This window comes from Mus musculus, chromosome Y (assembly GCF_000001635.26).
Source record: "Mus musculus strain C57BL/6J chromosome Y, GRCm38.p6 C57BL/6J".
Classification (NCBI taxonomy): Eukaryota; Metazoa; Chordata; class Mammalia; order Rodentia; family Muridae; genus Mus; species Mus musculus.
This window is the reverse complement of record NC_000087.7, coordinates 61,456,860-61,482,241: the sequence shown is the minus strand read 5'-3', so window position 1 is coordinate 61,482,241 and position 25,382 is coordinate 61,456,860. Positions and strand designations below refer to the sequence as shown.

The 25,382-nt window shown below is 36.3% G+C and overlaps 1 protein-coding gene across 1 annotated transcript; it reads left to right on the top strand.

Annotated features, from left to right (window-relative positions):
* Window positions 1-21,526: 21,526 nt before the first annotated feature.
* Gm21573 (predicted gene, 21573) lies at window positions 21,527-22,210 on the top strand. Its single transcript, XM_017318842.2, has one exon. The coding sequence runs from the start codon at window positions 21,527-21,529 to the stop codon at window positions 22,208-22,210; it is 684 nt and encodes a 227-aa protein (XP_017174331.1).
* The last annotated feature ends 3,172 nt before the right edge of the window (window positions 22,211-25,382 follow it).

Here is a 25,382-nt window from a genome sequence, read left to right as displayed (position 1 = left end):
TCTTTTTCCCTTTGCCTTGTTCTGAGTATGGAACACCACAGGGAAATTTAAACTTACACCATTCAAACTCCTCAACTTGGGACGCCCCTCCCTTTAACAGAAGCAGGTGCAATGTTTGAACTTGATGTTTCTTTTTCAGAACCCCCTCTAGCTCACTTGAAGGCTCTACAATTGGTCAGAAAAGATGCCTTGGAAATGCTGAAACACAATAAAAAACAAAAACAAAAACAAAAAAACAAAAAAACATACTAACCAGGAACCATCTTCGTGCCACATAAATTTCAAACAGAAGATCCTGTCCGGGTCCGGTGCCACCATTCTGGCAAACTTGAACTCAGATCAAAAGGATGCTCCCTGGTGCTTCTGACAAGCCCTGCTGCCGCACCTCCAGCATGTAACCGCTTCTGGCCTGCCATGGCCCACTGGCCTGGCACTGCTCACACACAGTGGGCACTGCACAGGATCCCCCCTTCTTCCCTCCTCCCACTGGCAAGAGTCTCTTTCATCTCATTCAAGGGGCTTCTGAGGTTCTCAATCTTACAAATCCTAAAGCTGTGACCTCAGGTTGGCTTTATTTGGCAGCTGGGCCAGAGGTTTAATTTTCTAACTTATAAAATTAGAACTATGTACTAGAAGAAGTGGGAAATGTGAGACCCCAACTTAGAGCATTTCTCCCTGGAAGGTGAAGCCCCTGGACATTCTCCAAGCTTGTATTCCCTGAGCCTTAAAAAATACAGCCAGAAAGAAGCTCTATGTTCTCTACAGCCACCAAAAAGCATTTTGGTTTCTGAGCCTTACAGCTAGAGATTCGAAAATTGGAGTTTTGCCAAGGACATCTGGGCAGAGAAGAACACTCCTCCCGACTCTTCCCAACTCTCCAAACTCTCCTCCCAACTCATCTCAATTCCTCAGGTAGCTAATAAAAACCCTCTTCTGTCACATCTCAGAGTCATACGCCCCTGCCCTGCACAGTGGAAGGAGTTTGTCCTTAGCTAGCTGATAATAAAACCTCTTACAGTTTGCATCAGGTGTGGATTTCTCTCAAGTCATTTTGGTGCTGGCCATCTCATCTGAGGACTTTAATGGACTTGAGAGGAGGTCCATCTTCAGGGTCTTACACATGGAGACCTAAGACCCAAATTCTTCAAACTATTATGCAAAATCAAAAGAGAAGGAACACTATTGAATTTGTTCTATGAAGCCAGATTACAATTATATTCAAACCATACAAAAACTCAATGAAGAAAGGAAACTTCAGATCATTTTCCCTTATGAATATCGAAGCAAAAATACTCAATAAAATCACTGCAAACCAAATAAAAGAATACATCAAAACGATCATCCATCATGGTCAAGTAGGCTTCATCCCTGTGATGCAGGGATGGTTTAATATATGGAAATTTGTCAACTTAATCCACTATAGAAACAAACTCAAAGACGAAAACAACATGATCACCTCATTAGATGCTGAGAAAGCATTTGACAAAATACAACACCCATTCATAATAAAAGTCCAGGAAAGGTCAGGAATTCAAGGCCCATACCTAATATTAAAAAAAAAAGTCATCAAACCAGTAGGAAACATTAAACTAAATGAAACAATCGCATTAAAATCAGGGACGAGACAAGACTGCCCACTTTCTTCATACCTATTGAATATAGTAGTTGAAGTCCTAACCAGAGCAATTAGACAACAAAAGGAAAACAAATGAATACAAATTGGAAAGGAAGAAGTCAAAATATCACTATTTCCAGAATATATGATAGTATGTATCAGTGACCCAAAAATGAAAAAAAGAGAAATCATAAACCTTATATACGACTTCAGTGCAGTAGGTGAATATAAAATTAACTCAAACATATCAGTGGGCTTTCCCTACACAAAGGAAAAGGAGGATGAGAAAGAAATTAGGGAAAAAACACCCTTCACAATACTCACAAATAATATAAAAAAGCTTGGTGTGATTCTAACTTAGAAAGTGAAAGATACATATGATAAAAACTTCAAGTCTCTGAAGAAAGAAATGAAACAAGATCTCAGAACATGGAAAGATCTCCCATGATCATGGATTGGAAGGATTAATATAGTAAAAATGTGTGTTCTGCCAAAAGTAGTTTAAAGATTCAATGCAATCCCCATCAAAATTCCAACTCAATTCTTTACTGAGTTAGAAAAGGCAATTTACAAATTCACCTGGAATTAAAAAAAAAAAAACCCAACAACAACAACAACAAAAAAAACCTAGTATAAGAAAAACTATTCCCAACAATAAAAGAACCTCTTGTGGAATCACCATGCCTGAACTCAAGCTGCACTACAAAGCAATTGTGATAAAAACTACATGGTACAGGTTTAGTGGTAGGCAGATATATAAATGAAATAGAACTGAAGTCAGAAAAATAAACCCACACACCTATAGTCACTTGATCTTTGACAAAGGAGCTAAAACCATCTAGTGGAAAGAAGACAGCATTTTCAACAAATGGTGCTGGCTTAATTGGCAGATAGCATGTAGTAGAATGTAAATAGATCTATTCTCATCCCCTGTACAATGCTCAAGTCTAAGTCGATCAAGGAACTGCACATAAAACCAGAGACACTGAAACTTATAGAAGAGAAAGTGGGGAATAGCCTGGAATACATGGGCAAAGGGGGAATATTCTTGAAAAAAATACCAGCAATATCTTGTGCTATAAGATTAAAAATGGACAAATGGGACCTCATAAAATTGATAAGATTATACCCAGAAGTTCAAACTTGTAATAAGGATACATGCTTCACTATGTCCTTATGTATAATAACAAGAAGCTGAAATGAACCCAGATGACTCTCTTTAGAGGAATGTATATAGAAAATATGGTACATTTATTTAATGAATTACTACACAGCTATTAAAAACAATGAATTCATGAAATTTTTATACAAATGGATGGATCTGTATGATATCTTTCTAAGTGAGATAACCCAATCACAAAAATCACACATGATATTCACTCATTGGTGAGTGGATATTATCCCTGAAGCTCAGAATAACCAAGGTAAAATATGCAAAACCCATGAAACTGAAGAAGAAAGACCAAAGTGTGGATAAGTACCCCACAATTCCCTGGGACTAAACCACCAACCAATGAAAACAAACAATGGGACATATGATTCCAGCTTTCTATGTAGCAGAGGATGGACTAGTCAGGCATCAATGAGAGGAGAGACACTTTTTCCTGTAAAGATCCTATGCCCCAGTATGGGGGAATACCTGGGCTGGAATTGTTAGATGGTGTGTTGGGGAGATGGGGGAGAAGGGAGAGGACAGGAGATTTTTGGAGTGTAAACTAGAAACGGGGATAATATTTGAAATGTAAATAAGGAAAATATACAATAGAAAAAGAAAGGAAATAATTTATTTGAAGGTTTTATGAGATAAATTCACGTTTGGCAAACATATTATACGAACAATGTTCAGGTCTTTTGTTGAGGCAAAATCAAGAAAGTTCTTCTTTCTCAAAATATGGTGATATAGTTCCAAGAGTAGGTATGTGTGCTGCTAAACCTTGTATATAAGAATAGATAAATATAGGTAAAATTAGAAATGAAGTAAATGTAAACTTAACAAGACTTCCTCCATTTCAGGTGACTAGGTAAAATCTAATGAACTGCAGGACACAATTAATACCTGACACTGGAAATGCTATACCTTCCAAAAGAGCCTCCTCTGAAACTTTTATGTCATCGTGCTCATCATCAAAGTCCAAGTGTAATAAGTAACCTTCCTTTGGTATCACCATCAATTTCTTAAGTGCCATTCTTCTCTTAAGAACTCAGTAGTCTTAGTTAAAAAACAAACAATAAAAATAAAAAGGAAAAAGAAGAACTTAGTTACCTGACTAAAATTATCATTTAAATAATTAAAAATAACAAAACATCAAATAATTATTTTAGCTCAATGAAAGATAATTTCTTTTGTTACTTAACATGTATATTTTTAATCAATTGCCTTTTTCAGAGAGTTCTGTATACATATTCAATATGGTGATGCATATATATATACTTACCCGTACCATTTTCTCCATGTATCCCATTTATCATGTCCCTCTCCCTCACAACTTGTTTTAAAAACTTCTTTAACTCACTTCTTTAAAAACCTCCTTTAGAACCAAAGTTATCAATCTGCCATTTCTCAGTTTAAAAAAAAAAACAAAACAAAAACTGGCCAACCTTCAACATGTGAGTCCTCCCCTCCTCCCAATAAACAATGAGCAATATCCTTTAACCTTTGAGGCATCTGAATTTTGGTCCTATCTCCCACAGATTCTTTTTAAACAAAACATCAGCAATTCTGTTTAACAGTTTATCTCAGTCTAAGGTATACTCACAGTTCTATCCAGAAAGATAAAGAACATGGTAACTGTATATTCATATCAAAAAGATCCACCACTAAGTCTACAAAAAAACATGAAATACCACCACCACCCACACAAAAAGACCTTATATTGGAGAAATTAGGGATTTGGGGAAGCCGAGGATTTCAAACATCTGAAGATTGTAAGTTAAAGGCCAGACCAAGCTGGGCCAGCTGAAACTACAAAGATAGATCCCATCCTACAGAACCTAAACTGAGAGAAAAAGCTGAACTTGGTGGTGCAAGTCTTTAATCCCAATACATGGGAGATTGGGACAGAAGGATCTGTGGTCAGAATCCATCCCCAATGACTTATGAATCTCTTACAATATCTCCTCTTCTTCTTTTCATTCATCTTCCTATGCCATTCTACTGTCTGCAATGTTCATACAGTCTATACCAAAGGAACACACCATAGAGAAGACAATGAGGAGGGACGAATCCTCAGTGTGTTTCTAAGGGATCCTGTACAGCACACAGGACAAGCGCCAAGGCATCTCATCCATGGCTCCCTGTTCCCTGACCCACAGTCCTGCAGCTGGTTCTCTGATCCTATCCCCAGGCCCAAAGCTTTTCTCTTCCAAGGGTTCCGAATTCTCTATGGCACTGACCTGTTCAATCCTCTTCCATGAATACGGTCCTCCACCTTCCATTCACCCTCAGATTCCACAGGAAATGGCGATCAGGAGGCTTTTCCTCACTTAGTGGCCTCCTGGGCCTGAGATTCCCCACCCTGTCACACCTCGATTAACTGTACAACAACCCTGATCAGGGCAGATTATCACTTACAGGTCATGTATGAGGAGAACACCTTCACAACTGCACCCTTCTGTGCTTAGCTCCTCAATGGCAAAAAAAAAAAAAAAAAAAAAAAAAAAAAAAGTTGTCAGGAGCCAGACCCGGACAGAAGCCTCAGAGGATCGATCCTTTGTGATGCCAGCTGGAGCAAACAGGTCTCACCAAAGGACTGTGCTGATTGGCTAAATACCCCCTGCACATGCGTTCATGGAATACCAAGTACCAACACTTTGAAGGGAGATTTTAGAAGGTGGGAATAAGCCACTGGCTTTAAGGCAAATGATTTCCAGTTTGTTGGTTGATAAGTGCTTACAAACTTGAAAATCCAGAACAAATATGAAACATATGAAATACAGCAAATGGCTCTACTTAATTTCAGCTGTAGAGGCTCTTGTACGCATTTTTGGTTTTTTATTTATTTATGTGCATAAACATTTAATAATGTGGACTTCTGCATGTACACACGCACACCAGAAGAGTCTATGCTGCCCTAAGAGTTCAGAAGGGAGCATGCACATTTCCTTCAACCCCTGGTACTCTCCTGTCTCTACTTTCCTAGTCCTCAGCTTGATTAGAAGAGTGTGCTATGCAGTGCAGGCCCTCTCTCTCTCACTTATGTGCTTGGCCACTCAGGCCCACTCTCTCACTTAGGCATTAGGCTGGGCAGGCACTCTCTGTCTCTCTCTCTCTCTGTCTCTCTCTGTCTCTCTCTCTGTCTCTCTCTTTGTCTCTTTGTCTCTCTGTCTCTGTCTCTGTCTCTGTCTCTGTCTCTCTCTCTCTCTCTCTCTCTCTCTCTCTCTCACTCTCTCTCACTTAAGTGCTAGGCTGCACATGTCCTCTCTCTCTCTCTTATGTGCTAGACTGCCCAGGGCCCCTCTCTCTCTTATATGCTAGGCTTCCCAGGACCTCTCTCTCACTTAGATGTTAGTCCTTGCAGGCCCTCTTTCTCACTTATGTGCTAGGCTGGGCAGGGCCTCTCTCTCACTTATGTGCTAGCTGCCCAGGTCACCTCTCTCACTTATGTGCTAGGCTGAGAAGCCCCTCTCTCTCACTTATGCCGCAAGAGAGCACTGATTCTCTGAAACTGTGATTGTGCATATGTTATGAGCCACAATGTGAGTGCTTTGTGCCTGGTCCTCTACATAGAACAGGTGCTTTTCTTCTCTTTTTTGTTTTTATTATTATTATTATTATTATTATTATTATTATTATTATTGTTGTTGTTGTTGTTATTATTATTATTATTATTATTGTTATTATTATTATTACTAAATTTCAAGACAGGGATTCTCAGTGTAGCACTGTCTTTCCTGGAACTTACACCAGGCTGGCTTTGAACTCAAAAATCCTTGTCCTCTGCTTCCCAGGTGCTGTGATTGAAGGCATGAACCACCACTGCCCAACCAACAGTTGCTCTTAACAGCTAGTTTTTCCATTTTTTCAACTAGTCTAGTGTGTGTTTCATGTATCCTAGAGCATTCCGCCCATTTACTTGCAGTGTTTTCCTACTTGTGCATTAGATTTTCAAGGCTGGTTTGGTGAAAAGAAATGAAAGGAAGTAGTTAGGCACTTTAATAATAATAATAATAATAATAATAATAATAATAATAATAATAATATAAACATTTTAATGTCTTTAAGTCTATCATTTTTAAAATGTATGAGTGCTCTGTTTATGGGTTCACCTTCATGAAAGAAGGGGACATCAGATCACTTTATATATGGTAGTAAGCCACCATGTTATTGCTGGGAATTGAAATCAGCAACTGTAAAATAACAGCCCCTTCTCATAACTGCTAAGCAATCCCACCAGTTCTAGAAATATGTTTTGATTTAATTTTTATTGCATTATGATAAGAAAATATACATAATTTCAATTTATCTGAATTTGTTAACAACTAAAAACATATTTTGAGTAAACAGACTTACATCACATTCTTCTTTTTATTTTGTACCCCAACTCCTCCAGCTGATGCCCACTCAAAACCTATCAAACCTTTCATTTTTATCATGTTCCTTAATATTTATAAAATATTTAACAATAAAAATGAATATTAAAAAAGTTGTTTGATATAAAACAACAATCAATTGAATAGTCTTATTGATATGTTTGTCTGCAGCAATACTGAAAATACATTTCTCTCATAAATTTTAAATAACTCCAAATATATTAACTGTATGATATATTAAAATAATATATCACTATTAGTTTTTTTGGTGAACATAAATAGTCTTTTGGTTTGTTTGTTGTTTGTTTGTTTTGTTTTTAGGAGATCTTAAAATTCTTGACTTACAGATTATGCTAACAGGACCCTGAAGTTGTCTTGTGTGAGGATAGTCCAGTGACTGGCAAATACAGAAGTGGATGCTCACAATCATCTATTGGATGGAACACAGGACCCCCAATGGAGGAGCTAGAGAAAGTACCCTAGGAACTGAGGTGGTTTGAAACCCTAAATAAGAACAACAATATTAACTAACCAGTACCTCCAGAGCTCATGTCTCTAGTTGAATGTGTAGCAGGGGATGGCCTGGTAGGCCATGTGTGGGGGGAGAGGCCTATGGTTTTGTGAAGGTTATATGCCTCAGCTCAAGGTACTACTATGGCCTGGAGGTGGGAATAGGTATTTTGGGGATCAAGGAGGGGGGAGAGGGGAGGCGGGAGGGGACTTTTGGAATGTAAATGAAGAAAGTATCTAATAAATATAAAATTAATATAAAATCTTGGCTTACTGTGATACAAAAAAAAAAGAAAAAAAGAAGAACAGTTTATGGACACTGGATTTCATTGAAATAAGGCTGCCCTTGAATGTCCCTCACATCACCAAAGTATTTTACCTCCATAGTAGCTAAGGGAAGAGTTGACATATCTGCTGCAGCAAGGAATGAACTGTAGGCATTATTTTTGGATACTAATTTCCTGCTATGTACAAAGCTATTTGATTTGAGTGATTGTTGTCATTCTCAGGCCACAGGTAACAGGGTACATTCACTTAAGGAATGGGTGTTTATTAAGATGGTCTATTCATGATGTCATTGATCAACAGTTTCAATGAAGAATTGTTCTGCTTCGAGAGTGTCACAGACGTTAGTTGATGATAGAATTCAGTTTCATTGGATGTGATGTTTTTTGCAAAAGCATTCATCTCAGAATAATAGTAACTTTATTGCAAACTTGAAAAATGGAAAAACTCAGAGTAGAAGTGGAAGCTAAAATACTACCACCTTTTTGCTACTGTGATGACAGATGACTGATAAATCCTCTCTCACTCTTTGTAGGAATGTGTAAACAGGAACAATCAGCAATGGGTTTGGCTAAGATTGTTTTCCTGCTGTCCAAACCCTGTTACTCAGTATGCTTTGTGGTGGCCAGGAAGCTGAGTTCCTGAGGAAGTAAAGTTCTGGAGGAAGCATGGTAGGCAGAAGTCTCTGTGGAGGGAGTCAGTGAACTGTTGAAAGATGGTTAATCCTGGTTCAGCTGGGGGTCCCAGTGGGATGATGGTGGAGGGATGGAGGTGTTACTAAAGGAGAAAGGAGAGCAGGTGACCCTCATTGGACTCCTGTGGTTAATGCTTCTGGGTTCACAATCCACTTTACCCAAGAAAAACAGAGAACTTTTTCGCTATGGGCAGGAGATTGAACAAATTATCACCTAGGTGAAACCAGGAAGGCTAGGGAATTGGAGACCCTAAAAGTATTCTTGGGGCCTGGGGATGTGAGTTGTGAGTAAACTGGCGGTCAGTTACTGGTGGAAACAGACTAGATCCTTTTCTGTACTGCTGCTGCCCACCAGGAATTCAAAAAACAAACTGAAGACCAGTCTTCATTTTCCTTTACCTGGTTTTGAAAGGCCAGATTTCCAAAATTTGCGTATATAGGCGCCAAAGTGCTTCCAAATCCAGAGGCTCCTCTCAACCTCAGAAGAGCTGGTACTTCAGACATGATTCAGGGAAGGCTGTGTTTATGTATGTGTTGTTTTGGTATAGGAAGGTAAGCTCTAAGTCTGTATCTCAGTATTATCTTAGCACATGTGCAGTTTGGACTGGCCTTGAAAATGAAGTACTCAGCCTTACAAATTTACTGGGGCCTAAGGAAACATGTCTTCTATATTTTTTATACTTAAATTTTATTTTTTATTTATTTATTTTTTCATTGTTGAAGATTGAATCCAGAGCTTCTTTGTGTAGCATTAAAATATAAGTCCAGTCAGGCGAAAAGTATTTCATTAATATTTGCAAAAAAAATAATAATAATAATTGTTTATATATCTTGTTGTATTACCAAACAAGAACAGAATCTTCAGTAACTAATGATAATTAAAATGCAAATTCTGAAGAAGTAATTGGAGATACACTGTATTATGTTCAAACTTATTATTTCCTTCTTAGTGTAAGTATTTCAATGAAAGTATAATTGATTGTATAGCAAGTAATCTATGTTAACATTTTGTATATGATGTATATTCCAAACAATAATTCTGTATGATTAATCTTTAATTTTAATGGTTTTCTTGGAGGGTATAGTGTTGTGGGTCAAACTCTCATTGTCATGCCTGTATGTCAAAAGCTGAGCCATCAAACTCTAAGATCTGCATCTGTACTTTTTAAAACATTAATTTCTTTATAGATTCCCAGTACAAAATCTTCAGGGAAAATTTGAAGGTACATTTTTGGATATATAATTTTTTAAACTATATAGTATTAGCATAATTTCTATATTAGGAAATATTAGTTAATATACTGTATGACATCATAGTGAATTATTCTTTTTATATGTAGTATTTTGTAACTATTTTTATTTTTATTTATTTATCTATCTATCTATTTATTTATTTATTTTTACTAGATATTATGTTTCTTTACATTTCAAATATTAGTCATTTCTTTGTTTCACCCCAGATAATCCCTATTCCATTTACCCTCTCTGTGTTTTTATGAGGGTCTCCTCCATCTTTCAATTTTACCCTCCCCACCCTGGTACATGCCTACACTGGGGAATCAAGCCTTCACAGGACCAAGAACCTCTCCTCCCACAGATGTCTGACAAGGTCATACTCTGCTATATATGCAGCTGGAACCATGGGTTGGTGCTTAGTCCCTGGGTGCTCTGGACAGTCTGGTTGGTTCATATTGTTGTTATTCCTATAAGGTTGCAAACCCATTCAGCTCCTTCAGTTCTTCCTGTATCTTGTCTACTGGGAACCCCATGATCAGTCTGATATTTGTCTGTGAGCATCAGCCTCTTTTCTTGCCAAGAAATGGCTGAGCTTCTCAGGAGATAGCCATATTTGGCTCCTGTCAGCAAGCAAGTGTTGGTATCCACAATAGTGACTGGGTTTGGTGTCTGTATATGGGATGGATCCACAGGTTGGGCAAACAATGGATAGTTATTCCTTCAGTCTCTGCTCTGCACTTTGTCTCCATATTTTTTTCCAAGGAGTATTTTGTTCCCCATTCTAAGAGGGATTGAAACACCCACACTCTCATCTTCCTTCTGCTTGAGCTTCATGTGGTCTGTGAATTACATTTTGGATATTCTGAATTTTTAGAATAATATCCCTTTATCAGTGAATGTGTACCATGTTTATAGTTTTGGGATTGGGTTACCTCACACAGGATGATATACTTTATATCCTTCCATTTGCCTGTGTATTTAATAAAGTCATTGTCTTTGTATCATTTGCATATATTTTTATCTCTATTGCTCTATTCTACAGCTTGAGGTCGAGGATGTTTCCCCCTGTACTTCTTTTATTGTTGAGAATAGTTTTTCAATATCCTGGATTTTTTTTTATTTCAGATGATTTTGTAAATTGTTCTTTCTATCTTTATGAATAATTGACCTTGAATTTTGATTGTGATTTCACTGAATTTATAGATTGCTTTTGGCAAGATCACCATTTTTACTGAATTAATCGTGCCAATCTATGAGCATGGTAGGTCTTTCCATTTTCTGAGATTTTCAATTTCTTTCTTCAGAGACTTGAAGTTCTTGTCACACAGATCTTTCACTTGCTTGGTGCGAGTAACAGAAAAGTATTTTCTACTTTAAGTAAATGTTAATGAGACTTTAAATTTTGATTTACATTTGTTGTGGAAATATGGAAGTATTGCACAAAGTTTTAGAAATGTACTTTATGGTTTATTATGTTTAACAGTATAGAAAAAATCAGTTACATAATCAGGCAATTTGTATATTTTAATTGAATTATGTTTTACACTAAGTCTTAACTGAGTCAATATAGGAAAAAAAATTAGACTTTCTATTTGGTAGAACAGAATAAAACCCTACTTTGAAATACAATTAATTTACTAAAAAAGATTACCTATCTATCTATCTATCTATCTATCTATCTATCTATCTATCTATCTATCTATCTATCTATCTATCTATCATCTATCTACCTCTCTATTTTCTATCTATCTATCTATCATCTATCTATCTATCTATCTATCTATCTATCTATCTATCTATCTATCTGTCTGTCTGTAAACTTTAATTTTGAAAATCTAAAACATAAAATAAAACTTCTCTGATAATCTCTTAGAAAAAAAAATCTGCAATTACTTCCCATTAGATGATTTTTTACTGCTATTTTTCTTTTTATAGTATGAAAAGAACAATTTAATTTTTTTGAGCGTTCCTTTCCTATTTGTATAAATTTGACTGCTTTCATTACTTTGCTTTACAGGGTCATGATTAACAACAAATTATATGAGCAGTATAAAAATATGTTTCAGAAGTTGTATGTGGGTGTAGAGAAATTCGATAAAGAACAAGAAAAACAAGTGGTTGGTATAGTAAGTAACTTTATAATTAACCTCGTATACCTATGTATCAATTAGGAATGGAGAAACTAGCCTTGTGTTCAACACTTGAAACTAAATTAAGTCTCATTATCTAACTATCCTTGGTTCTGTTCAAGTCCTACTGAATTGTAAATCAGAGAGGTATGGTCACATACTATACCAATGAAAACCACTAAGAATTTTAACGGAGACGAGATCATAAATTTCCAAGAGACAGACATTTGCTGAGAGATGAAGAGAGGATTACCAGTTTTTACAATATGTCAGCCTCAGGTATAGTTGAAAGATAGAGAAAGATTACTTACTGTTGTCATCTGGACTCTGTCGTTAATTTTAGAAAACCAAATCAAACTAGCAAAGTAGTTTTAAAATCCTAAACTTAGTCCCTATTTAGTAAAAAAAAAAAAAAAAAAAAAAAAGTGTATGGAAACAACTTTCCTAACAACCATGGCAAAATAATCCTGTGTAATAATATCACCAAACTATTTTAGATCGTCTCCCCGTTAATGTAACAATCATTGTAGTCATCAAATGGTTTCCAAGTAAGATCTGAGGCAATTACCATACTAACCATTTTTTTTTTGGTTGGTTAATTGTTTGGGGGGTATTCAATTTGAAATAAACAGGAGATCATTTCCTGCATGAGAACAACGTGGAGGGAGCTGCCATTTTGAGTCAGTTCAGGAAACAGATAGGGACTAAAGATAAAAAATAAATAAATACTCCAAATGAAGGCAATTTTTAAACCTTTCATAGCATGGCAAAAAACACTGTAGTCATTTACATACCAAAAGCTAGAACCTCTTTGTAGTGTTGGCATTGGGCTTACCATCCTAGTCTCAGTATACTAACTTACTTGAAAATTATCATAAAAACATACACTGAATATTTTGTCTTTAGATCTCTAAAAACCTCAGAAAAACTTATCAAAATAACAGACTACAATAAATTCAAGAGAATCAGTTTCATTTTATTTCAAAAAAATTTAGGCTTTTTATAATATTAAATATTTGTTATGAGTAATTCTAGCTCATTTGGTCATAAATATATATGTTTTTAGGAAAATAATTCTAAAAACTTAAAATGCATGTTTTGTATTATTATGTATAACATTGGCAAATTAGATAAGACATGCTCATTCATGTTAAACTCATAAATCTACTCCTATTTCCTGAATCTCTTAAAAATCAGAAACCTCGCTAGGCAAGATCTTAAACTACTGTTCTCCTGTAGGCCATGACATTTTTAGCAGATATTTAAATGTATTAACTGATCTACTAATGAGTAGAAATCTGAAAGACCAGAATCTCTGTTGCCTTTCACATAATGACTCTATTCAATGTAAACTATGACTACAATTAGAAAAATACTGAAATCCTAAAGTCAAATCCTCACCTCTTTTATCAGTCATAGAAAATCTTTTAATAGCTATGATACTGTAATCTGTAATCCCAGCACTTGGCAGTTGAATGCAAGAGGATCAAGGCCTTTGACTGTCCATAGCTATATAGCAAGTTTGAGGTCAGCATGAGTAATGTAGGACTGTCTCAAATAAACCTGTCCCCTACAAATCAAACAGAAATATAATGTTAGTATAAAGATATAAAAATAGTAAATATTGCTGTCACTTCAGTAGGAAATTGTTGACCAGAAATACTAAAATAAATGTACAATTGGAATTTTTTTACTATACTTTTGAAGGGAAAACTATTGAAATCTGGATATCCATAGAGTTCCCTGTTTAGAACATTATCCTGACAGCATATAGCCCAGAACTGGTAAGAAGCAAGGCTTGGAGAATCACAGGAGTTGCCTTGACCAGACTTTAGAGATGGCAGCAAATAACTGTAAGTATCACCTGTTATTTTAGACTGAGGAAGTGCAATTGATGATGACATGTTCCAATATAATAATAGAAAAACAAACAAACAAAAAAACTAGTATTTCTGCTTTAGATCTTGGCAGGGCCATTCTAGCCCCATCGTTTGACAAAAGCACAGCACACCTCAGAAAATTGTTTTGATGACATCAACAATTGTCAGACTTAAAATCTATTGATGTGCTTCAAACTTCTCTCATCTTCTGGGGTTATACATGGTGGTATTTATGAGACCTCTAAATGATCCCTAGGAATAGGAGCATAGTGTGTAGAGTTGGGAGAGGATATATAGACTGGAGAGATAAAATGGGAAGCATGGTGATCCTTGGATTGCCTGTGCCATATACCTTTGCAGTTGTGGTAATAGATTCAGTGCAGATTGACACTATGAGCACTACCCTAGCACACAGTACAGTGCTTTCTTTTCTTTTTCCGGGCTTTTGCCTGTGACAGGGAATGTAGCTTGGATACTACTGGGTATTGTGTGGAAGATAACAATCATTGGATCAGTTCAAAGCTTTGGGAGCTGCCAGTTAATAGGCTAAGCTTCCGACTACATCCTACCAATGGATAACTAGGGTCCAGTCTAGATGAACTTCTGGATCCCCAGGATACATGAATAGCATGCAGTATTCTAGAGTAGTATCCAGCTTAATGATACTTCTGTTGCTCTTGTGTCTTTCCCTCTTCTGTATCCCCCAAGTTCATTCTGCTTTCTTGGCATGACTCACAAATGAGCCTTTGTGTATTATCCTGTGGTATATGAGAGGAGTTGTCTGAATAGAGATGAAATATTGAGTCATGGCAAACACAACTGTGGAAATGGAAACCATCCAGGGGCAAATTTTGTAAAATTAACATAGTCTGTGAAAGAAAAATGCTTTTGCTTTCAGAAGGAGAGTGAATGGAGTTTTTTACTAAGCTGGAAGGGGGCTAATAAAGACCCTTTTTAACTGGAGAATTTAATAAGAATTAACCAAAACCCAGGTGCAATTATTCTTACAGGAGTGAACTGGATAGATGGGTAGAGTTTGGCTAGTATAAGATACTTGATTTAATGACTTTTGAGGTCCTTTTTCGAAATCATGATCAATAAATTCTGCCCTCTGTGACATATCTACTATATTTGTTTGAAAGATGAATAAACTAGGATACATAGATATAGCTTTATAGTATAGTTCTTGAACTTTCATGATGTGACAATTAAATCTGTATGATCAAGACATATTTAGAGCTCTGCATTAGGCACACATAATCTATAGCTCCTGGGGACATACACGCAAATGAACAAAAATGACTTTATAGTGTTTCTTGTTTTCAGAATGGAATACATTTTATAAATAATCTAAAAGCAATAGGTTCAGTTTCTATGTTCTTAGAGACATAACCTTAAAGACCCTAAAAACTCTAAAAAATAAAAAAGAAAAAAGAAGAGAAAAGTAAATAAACTTGAAGCTTTAAATAAACAATAAAAACCCTAAAACAAACAAACAAACAAACAAACAAAAACATAAAATTTTTGAAAAAATAAAACTAAAAGAACCTAAAACCCTAAAGAAAAACAAACAAACAAACAAAATCAACAAAAAAATTCTAGATCTCTACAAAGACCAAAAAAAACATAAAATAATTACCACAAACAAACAAACAAGGAAAGAACAATAGCCACACTAAGCCTTAAAAAAAAAATCTTGCCAAATACACTGAGAACAACCCTAAAATCATTTAAAAGCCGTAAAAAAAAAACCCTAAAACAATAAAGCAAAACCTAAAACCCTAAAAAACCCTAAAATTATTAAACAAACACTAAATGACCCAAAAAAGCTATTTTTTAAATTCTTAATTAACATTTTTAAAACCCTAAAATTCTATAAATAAGAAAACACAAGAACTCTAAAAAGACCCTAAAAAAATTATAAAACCCTAAAAAAAAAAAATCCAAAAACTCTACAAGTCTAGATCCCTAATGAGACAATAAAAAAGCAATTAAAAAAAAAAAAGAAAATGAAAAGATACAAAACCACCACCCCAACAACTACAAATTCTTCTGCCTTAAAAAATCGCCAAAAACACTGGAAAAGAAAATCATTTTCCAAACCTTATTAAAAAAAATGCTTAAAACAATTTTTAAAAATTCCTTAATTAAATTAAAACAAAACAAAACTAAAAAATAAAGAAATACCCTAAAATACTTTTTTTTTCTTATAAAAGAAAACATTTATTTGGGGGCTTGCTCACAGTTTGAAAGGGTTAGTCCATTATCATCATGGTGGGAAGCAGACAGGCATGGTGGCAGAGAGGTAGCTGAGAGCTTCGAATCCTGATCTGAAAGCAGCCAGGAGAGAGAGTGAGGGGGAGAGACAGAGAGAGACAGAGAGAGAGAGAGACAGACAGAGAGAGAGAGAGAGAGAGAGAGAGAGAGACAGAGACAGAGACAGAGACAGAGACAGAGAGAGACAGAGAGAAACAGAGACAGAGACAGAGACAGAGACATAGTTTCAAAGTCCTGGTATGGACTTTGAAACCTTAAAGATCACTCCTTACTAGGAGTGATCACACCTGCTCCAACAAGGCCACAACTCCTAATCCTTCCCAAACACTTCCATTAACCAGGGAATCAAGCAGTCAAGCATATAAGCCTAAGTGAGGTTGTCTTATTCAGAACAAGACACTCATTAAACCTTGTAACAAAGCCAAGTTGAAAAGCAGTACTGTACAAGTGTTATGAGAAAAGTTGCTGGGACCAGGCTTACATTGCAATGCAGTGACCTGGCAACTCACTCAACAACAGTAAAAAGACCCACAAGAACTGTAAAACCCTAAAAAAAGTTCCTTTAAAAAGTTCTAAAAACACATCAAAACTCTGAAACTCAAAATAAAATCCTTGAAAACCCGCTTAAAAAAGCAAAACAAAAAAACAAACATACAAACAAACAAACAACAACAAAAAAAACCTACAATACCCTGAAACCCTAAGTAAAATCCTGAGACTATAAAATCAATCCTACCCTCCCCCAAAATACCTACAAAACCCTGAAACATTAACTAAAATCCTAAGATAAAAAAATAACCCTAAGCCTATATAAAAAAGCAAACACACACACAAGAAAACAAAAAACCCTTACAAAATCCTAAAACCCTATAAAACACTAAAAGTATAAAAAGAAACAAAAACAAAACAAAACACAACAAAAAGAAGAACAAAATCACACAAAAAACTACAATTATCCTAAAATTATTTATAAACACTAAAAAGCCCTAAAACCCTGAAATACCTTAAATAAATAAATAAATAAATGAATAAATAAATAAATAAATAAAATAAAAATAAACCTCAACCCTACCCAAAACAAACAAACAAACAAACAAACAAAAAACTTATAAGGACAAAAAACCTACCAAATTTAAAACCATTAAAACCCCAAAACTCTAAATAACACAAAGGGCTTTACCCTCCCGCACACCCCCCCCTCTAAAAAAAAAAAAAAAAACCTGAAAACTGTAAAATACTAAAAAGCCCGAAAAAAGCCCAAAACATTAGAAAAAGTAAATCAAAAGAAAAAAAAATCTAGAATCTTTAAACAAATACTGAAATAGTCCTAAAATACAAAAAAAAAAAAAAGAAAAAAGAAAAAAAAAAGAAAAAGAAGAGAAAAATAAAATTCTGAAAACACACCTATTAGCTAGGCAGTCATTCAACTTACAGAGTTTAGCCTGCTTCTGAGTGCTGGTATTAAAGGGGAATAAAACTATACTTGACTCCTTTTTGTTTGTATAATTGTTTTCTAAAATTTTTTTTTTCTCTGTGGGTAAGTATATGTGTGTGTGCGTGTGTGTGTGTCTGTGTGTGTGTGTGTTGTCCAAAGAGGTCATCAGATCTTCTAGAACTAGAATTGCAGGTGGTTGTGAACAACCATGTGGGTGTTAGAAATTGAACCCTGGTCCTGTGCAAAAGCAATCAGTGGGCCTAAGCAGTGAGCTATCTCCTCAGTCCTTTCTGCTTGCTCTAATCTCTACTTCACTATTCATCTTGCCTAAATATGTCTTTATTCCTACTTCTTCTGTCTGTTTTTATGTGATGAATTCTTGTTTGCTTTTCTCTTGTTTCTCCAATTACAGCACCAAGATTCTTCATTTCCTTTTGTTTTGGAAGATTCTCAAGGAATCTTAAATCCAGACTTTAGGGCAGTTATTTAAAATTCACACCTGGGGATTAATCTTCAGAAAATTATTTTTGGGAAAAACATGTGATTATTTCAACATCTATAGTAGTGTGGGGGCATTATTCTCCCTACGTCATGTACACTTAAGATCTTTAGATACCTCCTTCCCTGTGATAGCCTTGCAGCTCACTGAGTGACATGTGCATTTGATGATAAATGATACACAAACTTTGAAGCACCTTACCATATCCTGTCACCCATATCATGTTCAACATAGCAAGAACCACAAGTGAGTTGAAAAATACAAATACATTTTTTAGTGTCTTGAAGCTAAAATCCCCAAATTAATCAAAATATTATTTGGACTCTGTTACTTTATACCAGTGTTTTTTTTAAGTGTACAAGTCGCAGGCCTTTTCTGTGACCCTTTGCACAGGTTTACAGTGTCCTTTTACCATCTTCATCCTCCCCACTATCCTCCATTGCTATCAGATCTCCCCCCTCCTGCTGCGCTTACTCTTCCAAAATACCTCCTATTTTTTAATGTCCCTTATTAAATTTATATTTTTACAATAGTCATTTTGAGTTTTACTTGTCTAACCTAATATATAGTATTTAACCATTCCATCCATTTTTTTGAAAACAAAGCGCTGCACTAATACACATAGATGAGAAATATATTTCTCTCTCTCTCTCTCTCTCTCTCTCTCTCTCTCTCTCTCTATCTCTCTCTCTCTCCTTCTGTCTCTCATTTTTAAGGCATTCATCCAGTAGTTGACATCTTAAATCACTCCATAGCATGTATGTTTCATACAGTGAGGCAATCAATATTGATGATATGGATATGTAGTGGTCCTTCTTAGATTTTTTTTTTTTTTGTGAACTTAAATCAACCTGGGAAGATAGAATCTCAGATAAAGATCCTCCATCACATTGGCCTGTTGCCACACCTTAAGGAATGATTTTTTTTTTGATGACTGTTGTTGAAGGATCTAGCTCTCTATGGATAGTGTCATATCCTATGAAGATGATGTACAGGGTACGGTGGGGACCGTGGAAGGTACTGAAAAGGATTTTTTTTGAAGAACTGAAGATCTATGTGCCATGAACAATTAAAGTGTCCTCTAATTTGTAAGTAAATTTTATACATACCTGTGTCCAGTATTCTGTCTACACATATTTCAAAACTAAAATTACCTCATCTATTTCATCCTGTTTTACTGCATTTAATCTATGAAATTACTTATAATCAGAAGTGCTGGTAAATTTTAAAAACCTTTAAAATATGACTGGGAGATATCAGGTTTTTTTTTTTTAATTTTATCACAACTTTGTAAGCATGCCCAAGATCTATGTTGTCCTCTTACTTTCCAAAGAATCCATAATTCATGATTGCCATTGGTTTCAATACATGTCATTTAACCCTGTCAAATTCCAGGTTTGTTTGCATAAAAATAGTCCTCCTCTAACTGTGGGTTTTCATAAAGTGAAAATTGGTGTGCTATCCAGTGTGCTGCCTCAAAGAATCTGGCAATATTTATGATAAGAAGCACAGCTTAAAAATAACCAAGGGAAAGGTTGGAACATGAAAAATAACCACCATGGATGTTGTCAAGGCAGAAACCGAAGACTTTCTCAGAACGAAAATAAAAACAAAAATGAAACAAAACAAAACACAAACCAAACAAATAAATAAAAATTCAACAACCAAACAATAAAAACCATGCAAGGGTGTAATTCTTTGGCAGAATATTACTCAGATCATCAGGCCTTTCAGTTGGGATTTCATTTACTATTTCTAGGAGGCCATATGAAAAGGTAAATTCGAGATGCTGAATGTTTCTGAGTGTAACTAGGGAAGGAACCAGCCTGAGAGGGGTTCTATGATGTAAGCTGAACTAGGGTGATGTCACAGAGCACTGGCTGGAGTTTGCGCATCTATTCCACTTGGAGGCGCTAGAATCCATTCAAGGTGAGTTCACTATCTTCACAGTGGTGTGTCAAAGCCAGGTCATTTTTTCCCACAGGCTTTTGGTGCCTGGTCTGTATCAGGAGATCTTGACGACTAGGATATTTTTCTATGGGTAAGTACATTTATGAAGTAATTGGGACCCTCATAGCTACAGAAAGCTAAAAATTTTCTCTACTACAGTGAGTTACTGTACATTCTACTTTCCCCATGTTTATTAGCAAGGGAGATGAATGGTCTAGGTTAGTTTATCTCCTGAATTTATTATCCTTGCTAACCATATCTAGATCACAATTCCACTAAAATGCCAAAGCTCCTGTTTGTCCATGTGCATGTTAGAAGTTATTAGTTCTAAAAGGCTGATATTGCCTCGACTTTTTGAGTTGTTCTTGAAATCAGTGATGCAATGGCTTCATCGAATAATTCTGAAGCTGGGTCAGGAGAAACAATAAAGAAGGACAGTGGTGTGCTGTGTCCCTGGGAAGATATTTGTGAATGCAAGAACTTAGCTCAGAGCTTACGCGTACAAGAGAATCATGGTGACCCCTCTGGCCTTTTTTTTTTTTTTTCTCTTCTTCTTGATCATTGGGGGTAATTGTCATAGCACCACCTAAGTTGACATAGAAATTCAAGGAGAGGATCCTCATCAGAGACAAATTTACTCAGGTCTGAAGAAATAAATGTTGATCTGAGTATGTTATTCTGAGCTCTAGAGAATTACTTGTTAATTACACTATTTTTATTTCCTTGTTTCCCTTGTTTCTTTGTTTCTTTGTTTGTTTGTTTGCTTGCTTGGTTAATTTTATTTGAGTTTCTGTATGTTTAGATTTGGCTGTCAGGAAACTCACTGTGTAGACCAGACTAGTCTTTCTCTCACTAAGGTCTGCCTCACTCTGCCTCTTGAGTACTATGATTAAAGTTATGGGTCACTACCACTTCCTATTAACTTCTCCATTTGATTGTTTGTTTTGTTATTTTTTGTTTGAATTTCTCTTTTGTTTGTTTTTCGTTTGATTTTCATTTGTTTTCTTTTACTTGATGTTGTTGTTGTTGTTGTTGTTGAGACAGGGTTCCTCTCTATAGCACTGACTGCCCTGGAACTCACTTTGTAGACCAGGCTGGTCTCTAATTTAGAAATCTGCCTGTCCTTGCCTTCTGAGTTCTGGGATTAAATGTGTGTACCACCATGGCTGACTTATTAACTTCTTATTTTTATAAAATTAATTTTAGGAGCTCAAAACTGTTTAGCACAATCTTCTTCACCTGCTCAGAAGTTCTCTTAGAGAAGAGTCTTGGTCCAGCATTCACTCCCAACCCATAACCATTGCCCATCAGGAATTCATATATATGACAGAGGCAACAGCATTGCGTCTGGTTTAAACGGGCAAGATCTTCAGTCCCAGGCAATGAGCAAGTATGATATTTGAAGGGAATGGAAGCCACAAGACAGTGTGATCTACCACAACAGGTCTACAGCCAGGTAGAAGACAATACATCTGAAGAGTCTGAGCATGACATCACTCAAGAAGAAGAGTAGGAGGAAGCCTTCTTCCCAGGCCCTGGGGAATATTGTTGGCTGCAGAATTTCTCACGGGTGGAAGGAAGGTAATGAGCCTGTCACCCATTGGAAGGCCATCATTCTAGGTCAACTGCCAACAAACCCTTCTCTTTATTTGGTGAAGTATGACGGAATTGACAGTGTCTACGGACAGGAGCTCCACAGCGATGAGAGGATTTTAAATCTTAAGGTCTTGCCTCACAAAGTAGTTTTTCCTCAGGTGAGGGATGTCCACCTCGCAGGCGCACTGGTTGGCAGAGAGGTACAACACAAATTTGAGGGGAAAGATGGCTCTGAGGACAACTGGAGTGGGATGGTGCTAGCCCAGGTGCCATTCTTACAGGACTATTTTTACATTTCCTACAAGAAGGATCCGGTCCTCTACGTCTATCAGCTCCTGGATGACTACAAGGAAGGTAACCTCCACATCATTCCAGAGACCCCTCTGGCTGAGGCGAGATCAGGTGATGACAATGACTTCTTAATAGGTTCCTGGGTGCAGTACACCAGAGATGATGGATCCAAAAAGTTTAGAAAGGTTGTTTACAAAGTTCTAGCCAATCCTACTGTGTACTTTATCAAATTTCTCGGTGACCTCCATATCTATGTCTATACTCTGGTGTCAAATATCACTTAAATTGAAAAAAAATCACAAAGTACAGAAATGTAAAATTATAAGATTGAAAAAAAAATGTTTGTTTTCCTGTGTTGGGTACCTATGGGTCTTTGACAACCTCAGTATCTTTGTCAATAAAATTTGTTTTGTTCTAAAAATTAATACGTGTGACATGACATGCTTTTAGTGAACACTTTGTTGGAAGAGATGGACTATGGTAGAAAGAACATCAAAGGAAGATGAAAGTTGCAACGCAGGCTGTGAACAGTGCATACATCTAATATCACACAGGCTAAAATGGACAGGACTTAGATTCTGTGGTCTGCATAGTGAGCAAAGAATTGGAGATATGACTTAGAGGAGCAGGGATGGCAGCAAAAAATGGATTTTTAGGAAGAAGCAGAGAAAGACAGGACATAGATAGAATCTCTGGTATGAAGTCTGAGGGAGAAACAACAAGTTGGGGAAAAAGTGATAGATAAAAGGAATGTGGCCTTGTTACACAAAGTGCAACCCAGAAAACTGATCCAAAGAGATTCAGAAATCAGACAAAATAAGGTTTCATTTGAATAATGAAACCAAATGAAACTTGTCTCTCATTTTAAGATTTATTATCTTTATTTATATGGGTGGGAGTAGGGCATGAGCTTGAGAGTATAGGTGACCACAGAGATATGAGTTGTCAGATCCCATGGAGCTGGCATTAAAGCTGACTGTTAACCATTGGATATGAATTCAAGAAAACAAATCCATTTTTTTTTGCAGTACAGTAGTGCTCTTGACAACATGGTCATCTATTCCCATTAAGATATCTTTTTAAGAAATCCAATATTAACATGCAGAAAAGAGACCAGGTAGAAGTTAAGAAAGATTAAATTGATGGTGACCTTTAAAAACAATAAAGGACACACAAAGGACTAGAGGACACTGAGGGACAAATGAATTCTAAGATGAAGTTCTCAAAATGTGAAGCAGAAGACCCAGGAAGAATAGAAATTTTGTGCAAATAGTTAAAATTGGGCATATCCACATTAGGTTCTTTGGTTTCTTAACAAATAGCCAGCTGATCAGATCAAAGAGTAATTTAAAAGAGAAAATGAATAAACTGTGAGATAATATATGGTGGGGCGTGGATCCTGAGTTCTTTCCCTGTGCAATCTTTGCCTGGGATGAATCCTGTGATCTTTTGGAGGTCTCTGTTGAGTGCCCCAGATGACCATCAAAAAGCTCACCACTGGCCTGTTCCCCTGGCTCTCCTCCAAACATCTGACTCCCAACATACCTATGTACCATTTCAGCCTGTCTATTCCCTGGAAATTCCTGTCTCAAATTTATGTGTGACCTCCTTCTCATAAAACAGTGAAGGTGTACTCAATGCATATGTGCTGATCTCTTTTCTATGCCAGTTCTCATGGGTTTCAAACTCTATGAGGTTGCCCAATATGTTGGTCACTACTCCTGAGTAGCCCCTGTGCTTCATGGGGGTCTTAATGGGTCCCATATGCACTCTGAGTGTTTCTTTTGTTTGTTTGTTTGGTTGGTTTTATTGTTGTTGTAGGTTTTTTGTTTGTTTTTGTTTTGTTTGTTTGTTTTTGTATTGTTTTTTGTTTTTGTTTTTAGTCAGGCTTGTCATGGACTCAATCATTTGTGTTTTTTCTCTAGAATAAGTTTGAATGCCAAATGACTTGAAAATACTCTTTATTGTTGATTAATTTTGATATCTGGGAGAGTTTCTATGCTAGCTGGATGTCTTAATTAGGGTTTCAATGCTGTGAAAAACCACTATGACTAAGACAACTCATTAGAGACATTTCATTAGGGCTTTTCAACATTTCATTGCAGTTTCAGAGGTTCAGTCCACTATCATCAAGGAAGTGAACATGCAAGTGTCTGGGCATATGTAGTGGTGGAGAGGAAGCTTAGAGTCTTCTGCATGCAGGGATGTTGTCTTCCACACTGAGCAGAGCTTTAAAGCCTCACAGTGATATGCTTCCTCCAAAAAGGCCACACCCACTCCTACAAGGCCACACCTCCTCATAGGCCAACTACATTCAGAGTGCCATACTGGTTTCATAGCAACTTGAAAAGATCTAGAGTCTTGCAAGAGGAGGAGCCTCAGTTGAGAAAATGCCTCATTAAGATCAAGCTTTTAGGAATTTTCTTAATTGGTGGGAGAAGACCCAGTTCATTGTGGGTGGGGACACCCTTGTGGTGGTAGTCTTGTGCTCCTTATGGAAGCAAGACTTAAGGAGCATGTCAATAAGCATCACCACTCCATGGCCTATGCATGAGCTTCTGGCTCCAGGAACCTGTGTTGTTTCAGTTTCTTTCCAAACTACTTTGATGATGAACAGCAATGTGGAATATAAGCTGAATAAAACTTTTGCTATTGAATTAGCTCTTTGGACATGGTATGTTCTTACAACAATAGAAACCTTAAGTAAGACAATTTCTTAGAGGAACAAAATATCTAATACTACCACTGTCACTTATCCTATAAGGACAAATAATGTGTAGATATTTTATTTTAATTTAAAGGTAAGATATTCTCATGTATATAATGACATGCAATTGTTCTAGTTTGCTTCTTTCTCACACTGAAGAATACTAACATCAAACATAACTTGGGAATATAAGGGTTATTAGCTTACATGTTACAGACTATTACCAAGGAAGGCAAAACAGGAACTTGAAGCATTACCAGGAAAGAGTGCTTATTGCTAGACCCTATCTTAGTCATTGTTCTATTGCTGTGAAGAGACATCATGGATAAAACAACTATTATGAAACAAAGCATTAACTGGGGGCTTGATTACACTTACAGAAGTTTAGTCAAACATCAAGTCAGTGACCGCAGCACTGGAGCAATAGAGAACTATTGATCCTTAGACAGAAACAGATATTCTGCCATTACATTGGTTTCTTGAAAACTCAAAGACCACTCTTATTGACACAACCACTTCCTCCAATGAAGCCACATCTTCTCTCATTCCTTCTAATCCTTAAACACACTGCCAATCCCTGGTGACTAAATATCCATATATATGAATCTATAGGGTATATTCTTATTCAAACCACCAAAAATCATGTGGCTTAATCGAATATTTTATTTTAAATACAGAGTAAAAGCTTTCCTTTTATAAATGACTACTGATGAGCTTACCCACAGTTGCCTACCCTCACACATCGACCA

Coding starts and splice junctions, on each gene's coding strand:
- Gm21573 (XM_017318842.2), top strand. CDS start 21,527: ATGACATCACTCAAGAAGAAGAGTAGGAGGAAGCCTTCTTCCCAGGCC.